The sequence below is a fragment of the Oryza sativa genome, chromosome 9 (assembly GCF_034140825.1).
Source record: "Oryza sativa Japonica Group chromosome 9, ASM3414082v1".
Classification (NCBI taxonomy): domain Eukaryota; kingdom Viridiplantae; phylum Streptophyta; class Magnoliopsida; order Poales; family Poaceae; genus Oryza; species Oryza sativa.
The window spans coordinates 4,922,852-4,933,877 of NC_089043.1; the positions used below are offsets into that span (position 1 = coordinate 4,922,852).

At 43.7% G+C, this 11,026-nt stretch overlaps 1 protein-coding gene and 1 long non-coding RNA gene across 2 annotated transcripts; one reads left to right on the forward strand and one right to left on the reverse strand.

The window, feature by feature from the left end:
* Nucleotides 1-3,467: 3,467 nt before the first annotated feature.
* On the forward strand, nucleotides 3,468-6,463 carry LOC4346389 (probable LRR receptor-like serine/threonine-protein kinase At4g37250). The gene is made up of 2 exons (XM_015756620.3): nucleotides 3,468-5,500; nucleotides 5,572-6,463. Exons 1-2 carry the CDS (start codon nucleotides 3,790-3,792, stop codon nucleotides 6,243-6,245), a joined length of 2,385 nt encoding a protein of 794 aa, XP_015612106.1. The 5' UTR covers nucleotides 3,468-3,789; the 3' UTR covers nucleotides 6,246-6,463.
* A 1,808-nt stretch (nucleotides 6,464-8,271) lies between these two features.
* LOC112936461 (uncharacterized) lies at nucleotides 8,272-10,600 on the reverse strand. Its single transcript, XR_003238668.2, has 2 exons — nucleotides 10,495-10,600; nucleotides 8,272-8,720 (listed from the first exon to the last, which is right to left on the reverse strand). It is a non-coding gene; the product is annotated as an uncharacterized lncRNA (long non-coding RNA).
* Between the last annotated feature and the right edge of the window lie 426 nt (nucleotides 10,601-11,026).

An 11,026-nucleotide genomic window follows, 5' to 3' on the forward strand; every position in this document is an offset into this window, starting at 1 on the left:
TTTCTCTTTCTTTAGAACAGTTCATTCACATATCACTCTCACTCCATCTTTTTAATTTGTTGCCAGGGCATCGTATTCTTACAAATGTACTACTACTTCTTTCTATTTACGTTTTAGATAATAACACGATCCTCATGACATGTCTTAACTATTATTTTTTCTATTATAGTATAACAGAATTAAATAAATGTGTAATTTTATTATTAAAGTACTTTTTAGACTAATCTATACATCATGTCAAATGTCTTCAAACTATAAAGGTTATTGATAGTTAAAGTTTTAATTATTTAATCTTGACCTTGTTTAAAACATGTAAGAATTATGAAACATGAGAGTATATATATGCACTAGGGTGTACGTAACTGAACTAGTGCACTCCTAGGTCCAGATTGTATGTAGTATAGCAGTTGTTTCAGGAGCTTGACATTTCCCACAAAATTACAACTGTCGTATTCAACAGCTTGATTTCAATAGCAGTTTGATCAGCTATTGTTTCGTGACAATTCTAGAATAAACTTACACCGATATATATAAAGCCTCAAGTTTGGCTGGAGCCCTCTCCAAACACTTCCTCTGGCCTACATTTTATACTACGGGCTCCTTTGGAACGCTAGAATTTTAAAAGCAAAGGAGATCAGGATGTCATGGCTTATTGAATCCTGCAGGAATTGTACAAGGTAGATATTTGTGTGTCTCACATGAAAAGTACAGGAAGTTTTAAAACTGTATATTGATTTACTAGTGAGAGGAGGGAGAGAAATAGAGATAAGGCCCCCTTTTGATTTAAAGGAAAATTGTAGAAATTTTGGAGGATTTCATTTCTCTAGGATTTTGATTCAAAGGTGCATATTGAGACATTCAAAGGAATTGAAAACACAAAGTTAGAACTCTTGGTAGAATTCCTCTAAGGGTCCATTTGAATCGAAGGATTGAGAAAACAAAAGAATATGAAAAATATAGGATTTTGTAAGGAATTATACTAAAAAAAACAAAGTATTGTAAAACACATAAAAATACAGAAATGGTCACTTGATCGAACCACTAGAAAAACATGGGAATTAGATAAGAGATAGACTCATAGGAAACTTTCCATGAGGTTGGACCTCATGTTAAAAATCCTCCAAAACTTATATGGACTGAGCTGATCCTTAGGACTCCTTTGAAACATAGGATAAAAAAACATAGGAATAGGAAAAATACATAAATCTTGTAGGAATGTAACGGTAAAAATAGAGAATTGTAAAACATAGGAAAGTTGTGTTACTAGTCGTTTGAAAGGGTATAGGAATTTCACAGGAAACGGAATGCTAGGAAGTGTATTAATACATGTCATTTTGGTCTAATCCATAATATCGCAATGTACATTTTCTTCTAAAAGAATAACAATGATGCACAGATCTGTCATTTACCTAGATCCTACATGGAAAAAAGAGGTTAGGATGGATGTTTTCTTTTCCTATGTTTTCCCCGTGAAAATAAGTTCCAAAGGAAAACTTCATCTAACTTTCCTGTGCCCTAATCATGTGAATCAAAGGCTGCTACAGTGCCAAATCCTAAATCCTATATTTTTCCTATGAAATTCCTATGAATCAAAGGAGGCCTAATTAGGAATTTCATAGGATCCAACAGTTTTCAATCATTTTATTTCAAAGGACCATATAGAAAAAAATCCTATAGGATTAGAATCCTACAAGATTTCTAAGGTTTTCAATCAAATTAAAAATACAGAGGAAATTCCCCTATCCCATGAAATTCATATGAATCAATTCTACCATCTAAAGGCTCTCAAAGCAAAACTTTCGGATGGATTTAATTCCATCGTATTTCGTACTACATCTGTCCTAAAATATATTGCACTATTAATTTTTTTCATAACATTGGATCATTTGTTTTATTAAAAAATTAGTATAAATATGTAAAAATATAAGTTAAGATTATATTTCTTTGATGATAAAACAAATCACAACAAAATAAATGATATTTAAATATTTCTCTTAAGTAAGATGAAAGGTTAAACATTATGTGTTAAATTAATAGCATCATACTTTTGAGACAAAGGGAGCAAAAATTTCTTCAATCCAAAGGAGACCTACAAGACGATGATGATTCTATTTGCAGCCGAGGAGTTGGGCTCCTGTGCAGCTAACTTGCAATTTTGTGAAATTATTCTAGTCCTGGTCTACATATATATTTACATGCTTTCAGCTTGTGCCCTACACATACATACACAGTGATACAAAATGCACACGCTTCGAGCGTTCGATCAGGGGAAAACAAAAAGGGTTACACAAGTGACAGAAGACAGGACCCAACATATATATGTCACAGGTCGACTCCCTGCCTTTTCATGGACAAAATAGTTTAGGTGGTGTTTAGATCCAGGGACTTAACTTTAGTCCCTGTCTTTAGACACTAATTTAGAGTATTAAATATAGACTACTTACAAAACTAATTACATAAATAAAAGCTAATTCACGAGACAAATTTTTTAAGCCTAATTAATCTATAATTAGAGAATGTTTACTGTAGCATCACATAGGTTAATCATGGATTAATTAGGCTCATTAGATTTGTCTCGCAAATTAGTCCAAGATTATGGATGGGTTTTATTAATAGTCTACGTTTAATATTTATAATTAATTTTCAAACATCCGATGTGATAGGGACTTAAAAGTTTTAGTCCCATCTAAACAGGGCCGTATTTTGTGCATGCTTGTATGCATACCCCTTTTCATGATTCAGCCATATCCTATTCTCTTTTTTTTCTCTCTCTCTTTGTGAAAGGCCACCCCTTGGCAATGGATTGGACCAAAGTATACCAGACCAGAACTGGCTGGCTGGCATGCACCTTTTTACCAATACCCCCAATCCTTCATCCATCCATCAGCCCCATTCTTTTTTTTAAAAAAAAAACAACAACAACTCCATCCATCCATGCATGTGGGGGCCCAAAAGTTGGCAAACAAAAGCATCTAGCATCAAACAAACAACCTCACCATGCCAATTCCACAACAGCCTCAAAATTTCTTGATACCACTAGGAATCATTCAATTCAATTCATGGATATCCACTAAGAGCAGGTATAATAGAGTACGATAAGCCGGCGACACAAGCATCCACATCATAGAAATCATAGGTGGAAGAGAGAGAAAACCGGAGAGAGAAGGCAGTGGGCGCTAATGCAATCGCTGAGCTCCAGCACAGGAAACGATGTAAGTCCTGAGAACCAGCCCTCAGTCCTAGATTTTGCCCAATGACTTAACCATTGCTCCATCAAAGATTGGGTAGAAAGAAACAAGTCTCATTAAAAAAATAAAAATCAACTGCTTAGAGAGGTGTGGGTAGATAACTTAGCAGCTAGTTATTATACGTATCATCTATTAGTACCATCTATTAATTACGTGTACAAATTTTCAGCCCATCAAACGGGCGACACTATTAAACTTGCTCTAAAGGGTGATGATGAGCTATCCATTTCACTCATTTATTCATTCACATTCTTGCATGATTGAACACTCCCTTTCATCCCTCATAACCCCTTTTGACAACATAGAAAGAGGGGCAGAGACAGACAGACCCCTTTTGATACTACTTTAGTCAGACAGAGCCCCAGAGAGAGAGAGAGGGGGGGATCTACTACTACTCCACTCCACTCACTCACTCTAGAGTGAGTAGAGCCTAGCTATCTATCCAACCATCTTCTCTTCCTTCCCTCTTTACAACAAGAGAGTTTTTGGTGAACTACCATCCTACTATCCCTAACCAATCCAAAACCCTCATTCCCTTCTTATGCCCTCAAATCTCCATGCATGCCATTGGCATCTCCATTCCATGTCGTCGTCCATGGCGATCTCGTTGCTGCTGCTCCTCCTCCTCCTTGGCGCCGGCCACATGACCCAGCCGACGGCGGCGGCGCTCAACCAGGACGGCGTGCTGCTCCTCTCCTTCAAGTTCTCGCTCTTGGCTGACCCGCTCGCCTCCCTCGCCGGCTGGGGCTACTCCGACGACACGCCCTGCGCCTGGAACGGCGTCGTCTGCATGGCCTTCCCGTCGTCGTCGGCGTCGGAGGCGGCGAGGGTGGTGAGCGTCGTCCTGCCCAACGCGCAGCTGGTCGGCCCCATTGCCAGGGAGCTCGGCCTCATCGAGCACCTCCGCCACCTCGACCTCTCCGGCAACGCGCTCAACGGCACCGTCCCCGTCGAGCTGCTGCGCGCGCCGGAGCTCCGCGTGCTCTCGCTCGCCGGCAACGGCATCAACGGCGCCCTGCCCGACCAGGTCGGCCAGCTCCGCAGCCTCCGCGCGCTCAACCTCGCCGGGAACGCCCTCTCCGGCCCCATCCCGGCGAACCTCACCCTGCTCCCCAACCTCACCGCCGTCTCCTTGGCCAACAACTTCTTCTCCGGCGCGCTCCCCGTCGGGGGCTTCCCGGCGCTGCAGGTGCTCGACGTCAGCTCCAACCTCCTCAACGGCACGCTCCCGCCGGACTTCGGCGGCGCCGCGCTGCGCTACGTCAACCTCTCCTCCAACCGCCTCGCCGGCGCCATCCCGCCGGAGATGGCGTCGCGCCTGCCGCCCAACGTCACCATCGACCTCTCCTACAACAACCTCACCGGCGCCATTCCCACGCTGGCGCCCTTCACCGTGCAGAGGCCCACGGCGTTCGCGGGCAACGCCGAGCTGTGCGGGAGGCCGCTCGACAGCCTCTGCGCCTCCGCCGCGGATCCACCCATCAATGGCACGGCACGCTCGCCGCCGGCCATCGCGGCGATACCCAAGAACCCCACCGAGGCGCTGCCCGGCGATGACACCGGAGCGCCGGCGTCAGGATCAGGCCAGCAGGGCAGGATGAGGATGGCCACCATCATCGCCATCGCCGCCGGCGACGTGGCCGGCATCGCCGTCCTGGTGGTGGTGTTCATGTACGTGTACCAGGTGAGGAAGAAGAGGCAGCGGGAGGAGGCGGCGAAGCAGAGGATGGGCGTCGTGTTCAAGAAGCCGGAGCCCGACGAGTCGCCGGACGGCATCGGCCGGAGCCTGTCGTGCTGCCTGCGGAAGAAGGCCGGAGACGAGAGCGACAGCACGGAGGAGGTGACTGACACGTCGGCGTCCAAGGAGGGCGTCGTCGCCGCCAAGGCCAAGACGGACGACAAGAAGGGCAAGGACGGCGGCGGCGGCGCGGTGCTGGTGACGGTGGACGGAGAGGTGGAGCTGGAGATGGAGACGCTGCTGAAGGCGTCGGCGTACATCCTGGGCGCGGCGGGCAGCAGCATCGTGTACAAGGCGGTGCTGGCCGACGGCGCCGTGCTGGCGGTGCGCAGGATCGGCAGCGACGACGCCGGCGTGAGGCGGTTCAGCGAGTTCGACGCCCACATGCGCGCCATCGCCAGGCTCCGCCACGCCAACATCCTCCGCCTCCGCGGCTTCTACTGGGGACCCGACGAGATGCTCCTCATCCACGACTTCGCCGCCAATGGCAGCCTCGCCAACATCTCCGTCAAGAGTAAGCCCAAAGCATCGCCATCGCCGCCGCCGCCGCGTCGCGCGTTGCTAACTCGCGTTTGTGCACTTCAGGGAAGACGGGGTCGTCGCCGATCAGCCTGAGTTGGAGCTCGCGGCTGCGCATCGCGCGCGGCGTGGCGAGAGGGCTGGCCTTCCTCCACGACAAGAAGTTCGTGCACGGCAACGTTCGCCCCAGCAACATCCTGCTCGACGCCGACATGGAGCCGCTATTGGCGGACCTCGGGATCCACCGGCTCATCCGCGGCGGGGACACGCTCAAGCCGGCGGCTGCGGCGGGGGCGGGGCGGTTCGGGAGCAAGCGGTCGGCGAAGAGCTTGCCGGACCTGTCGCCGCCGCCGGGCGCGAGCCCGCTGGCGGGGCCGTCCGGGTCCGGCGACACAGCGGTGGCGCAGTACCAGGCGCCGGAGGGCGTGAAGAACCCCAAGGCGAACGCCAAGTGGGACGTCTACTCCTTGGGCATGGTGCTCCTCGAGCTGGTCGCCGGGCGCGCGCTGACGAGCCTGGAGCTCTGCCAGTGGAGCTCCGCGGAGGAGAGCGGGCAGCAGGTGTTCCGGCTGGCCGACGCGGCGCTGCGCGGGGAGATGGCCGGGAGGGAGGAGGCGCTGGCGAGCTGCCTCCGGCTGGGGTTCGCGTGCTGCGCCATGGCGCCGCACAAGAGGCCGTCCATGAAGGAGGTGGTGGCGGCGATGGACAGGATACCGTCGCCGTCGTCGTCGGCTCAGTGACGCACGCACGCCGTTCATTCTTCATCTCTTTTTTCTCCTCCATGTCCCAAACCTGTAAACTTGTTGAGTTCTTGATGCTTTGCACCATGCATGTAGTAGTTTGCTCGCTGTTGGTTTTGCCATGGTTTTCCAGCCCAATTTCTGAAAGGAATTGGTGTGTTTTGTTCATACCATCATATTATCTTTGCCTGTTAATATGAGTTGATTATTCATTTGCATATGGCCATGATATGCATGGAGTACTAGCTAAGAGCAGAGCAATTTGGGACCAACAACATCAAACCTAGAAAGCATCAAAGCATTCTGTTGTCAACATCAAAGCTTTGCTGCTTTTTTTCACTAATTTCTTTCTACCTCCAAACCTTGAAATTAGCAATCAACTGGTGCTAATCAATTTCTGATGTATTATTCAATTGAACTACATGAATACTTTGCTGCTTAACCTTTTTTTTCTTTCTCTTCTTGTAGCAATATACACCTTTTTTTTTCTTTCTCTTCTTGTAGCAATATACATTTCAGGATTAATAAAAAGAACAAACATAGTAACTAGGTAGAGAGAGCAAGCACAAGCATATGCACATGCAATTGCAGTGCAGCATCACCCGTGACCATCTCTTGATGCAAATGCAGACAAGGGATCCCAGAAATATTCTGTTTGTGTGAGAAAACTCCAAATGGTGTTGGGACTTGGGAGATGGGCACCAACCACGCACATAGGAACAAAATGTGCCCACTCCCTAGCTGCACCTTGTACGTACTCATGTGTCATTTGTTTCTTTATTTGCATACAGTTTATACTAATATATGCTTCCTCTTGCTGGCTGTGTAACGTTTACCTTCACGTACCATTACACATTATGAAAATGATGAAAAGATTACTTTGGAGATCTTGGTAAAAGTGAAACCACCTGCCCTATTTCATGCTCACAATACAAATAAAACTACGCTAAATATGTTAAAAGAAACTACACCTCTAATGCCCCCCAAAAAACATCACACACTACAGATAGCTTCACAAACTGCACTTTTATTTACTTGCAAGCTGTTTTATGAAACTATACTTTTAGGGAAAAATATAATTAACATATTACTTATGTTAAACAATGTGCTACCAACGGTATAGTCTTGCCAAACTATTACTTGCAAATGCAGTTGTTTGATATTTTTTTTCAAACAAAGCCAAGGATTATGCATCAAGTCTTGTGAAACTACTACTTTTTATTCTAATTATAAAGTGTAGTTTTGTTAAGTTTATTGGATAATAATAATACAAAAGAACATAAATACATAACATGAAAAGAACGTCATTACAGCCCTCATTGAGGATGATCTTATAAGATTAAACACTTTCTACCTGTTATGCAAAACAATGGTCAAAAATCAAAACATACGTAAGTCTATGGATATCCAAAAACACAGGCATTTTGGTAGTTTTTTTTTCTCAAACACAGACCATCTACTGTTTGGATAAGCTAGATACAATCCAGCTATGCTGTGTTTATTCCAATGTTCTAAAACTACAGTAATAATATTGACGACAAAAATGCTTGGTTTAATTTTTATGCTTACCACTAAGATCGAATTGCCATTTGTCAAGTGGGAAAGCACAAGCATGCACAGAGCAGGGCATTTGCTAAATGGAAAAGGGAGAAGATTCGGCAAATAGAACCTCTTTTGTCAGCGTGTATTACTTTCATACAGCAGAATTGGAGGGTTTTTCTTCTATGGGGTCAACAGATAGTGGATTAGGCCAACTGACCTGTTGAAATCTTAGCACTTGTCTCCATTTCAGAAGTTGTATTCCAAGTTCCAAATCTAAATTGTTTCAAACAATTGTGACCAGTTGACAGTGACACTGGTCAATAAATACAACGTGGTGGCACATTTAAATGATCTTAATGAACATCAAGAAAGAGGCCAATCATCACTAGGGATTTCACAGCTAACATTAGACAGAGGATTCATATTTGAAGAAAAAAAATCGATCTACACTACAAGTGTAATCACGATGTCAAGAAACACCAGAAAATATTTTGCATTTCAGTTAGTACCATAAGGAAGGAAGGGAAGTTCATTTCTTCTAAAAATAACACTACTGTAATGTGTAGCACTAACAAGCATGCCTAAAGATAAATACTTTGCTGCTCCATCAGAATGCTAGGGCACGTCAGGAGGAGGCGAGAACAAGAGTAACAAAAATGGCGGCATGGCCATCGAATAGAGCCAGGCGCTTTCGAGTCAATGCTCATAGTAATATTAGGTTTCCACCCCTTTAGTTAGTCTCTTAGTGTATAATTGCTGTTAGTGCTAAACTGCTAATTTTGTAACTTTTTATCAGCATCAAGTTGAATCTGTAATTAATACTACAGTGTTCCAGAACAATGAAACCAAATTTGATTCCCCATTTCAAAACTAAACTTACCTGTTTACCAGATTGACTGGCTCCTTTATTCTTGCTGTAGCCAAGGGCAATACCTGACCCAATGAGTGCCAAGGTTTAAAAATTAGTTAACAGAAATAACATCAATGCATAAAACGAAAATTTATAAACAAATATCATTTAAACTGGATTCCGGATGATGCCATGCCACAAAACGATCGTAAATCAAAATGTTCATCAAGGACAGAAACACTCCAGCAACAGTTGATGAAAATATATGATGAAAGCTACCACGGTACAAACCATGGAAACCACTCTATAAAAGTTTTCAGAAAAACAACATATGTAGAATTATAAGTGCAAACTCGATTTTGGTTGAGATATGGAATTGGCAAACTGCATTCAGGATGTGCGATTCTTTATTTGTTGTTACAAACGAAATTATATTTTTTATTTAGAGATTTTTTATGGTTGTACTATTCACCTCCCCTACATATGACTATTTTTTAAAAAGCTTTTGAGGAAATTTCATAGCTCCAGGTAGTGTGCCCACATCTGGTGTTGTCCTGTGACATAGCCCCGTGCCCATGGAGCAGACAGCGTGCACACGCGTGTGAAGCAAAGCAAAGGAGAATGGGCTCTGGACCAGCAGTAGCAGGCTCAGGCTACTGGGGGCCTAGGTGGGTATGAGGGTTGGTGGATGGGAAGAAATCCTAACCCCTAACCCAAACAAGGGCTCACCATATATCATGTTATGGCAAATGTACTTGGACTGCAATGGGCCAACATGTACCCAAGGCAACGGGCCAACATGTACCCAAGGCAACTACAGGAACAATGCAGATAACACCCTATAGAAGAGGTTAAATAGACAGCTAGCAATGGTTTACACCATGTAAGTATGTCCCACTCCCACCACATACTCTCTCTCATAAAAGGGCAGATTTTGAGCATCAACATAGTTTCCAACACACATGTTTTCTAGTTTCTCTTACAAAATATTTGTAACATGTGATACAATTATAAATATTATGAAAGAACTTTTTGAGGCATACATTAGCATTTCATTTCTATGTCCAATTCAATTTTTTGTAGAATAGCTAAAGTTTATAAAGTTTGGTTACACTTAGAAAAGGACATCAGCAAGCTTTTTTTTTTTCTTGAACACGCAAGAGAGCTGCGCATCATTATATTGAGGAGGGAAAGATTCAAAAGGACTCAAAAAAACCCCAATAGGACAGGGTTTAGAAAAGGACGTCAGCAAGCTGACCTGAGCAATGAGTCGGTGGTTCGAGCTGAGTAGCTGACCTCAGTTGAACTTTGAATAACTTCATCAATGCAATTATATAATATTTTTTTATGCAATATAATATATTGTAGGCTTGAATAGGTAATAGGTTTGATCTTGGCTCAATAAGGCAATACTGTGCTGTGTGAGTATAGAATAGGCTCAGATAAGCTTGCACGTAACCCGATAAGGCTCACTTTACAAACACATATGTATTTGAGCCTAATCAAGCCAAGCTGGGGCTTGGTTCACTAAGAGTACAAGCCATCAAGTATATGCCAGAGACAGGCTTTATTGACAATCCAAACTGGAGGGAGTAGATGGCCACAATTTAATAGGCAATAGCTATAGAAATCATATAAGCCATAAAAAAAATAAATGAAGCAACCAAAAATATTAGGGTAAGACCTTTATCCGTCTATTCTTGGCGATTCAAAAGCCGTGGCTGGAAAATAGAAAACTATGAAAACACTTCACAACCAACTTAAAAATCAAGTTTTAAAATTCAATTCCAGCAGCGACTTATAAGCCAACAAGCAAACAATTAGTTATAGAATGCAACAATTTATAAAGATTATCACCTTTATCTGCAGCTATAATCAGGTTGCCTTCCCGATCATCCTAAGCTTCTGATTCCTGATATCCAAGAACACACTAAATAAAATTCTGAGATATGAGAGGGTCCTCATCTGTAAAGAGCAGACGCACAAAGACCATGTTAGAAAAGGAACTATATGTTAGAGTTATCCATCTGAACTAAAAGGAACAAAAAAACTTACACAGGGGTACTCTTTGTCCAAATATTCAATTGGCTGTCAGATGCTTGAGAAGGCCTGTAATTCGAGAAACAGAGTATTTGCACATCTCAAATATCACAAAAGCATTTGAATGTCCTAATACATTGCATGCTCTATAGTGCAGATGTCTTAATGATAGCTGTATAGAAGGAGCAATGTCTCATTTCAACTTCCCTTGGATGTTAAATAATGTAAAGGTTTATACCATATTATGAAGGTTATGGTATGGTATGATGTACATCATAGGCATGTGACTTGTGGTCCTTCATAGAATATTCTTTGTCACCTCCAGACACTACATTGGTAACCAGAACAA

Bases quoted from the DNA above. Each gene is read 5' to 3' on its own strand.
- LOC4346389 (XM_015756620.3), top strand. From the start codon at position 3,790: ATGCCCTCAAATCTCCATGCATGCCATTGGCATCTCCATTCCATGTCG. The intron at 5,501-5,571 runs GTAAGCCCAAAG...TGTGCACTTCAG, and splicing joins CGCCAACATCTCCGTCAAGA to GGAAGACGGGGTCGTCGCCG.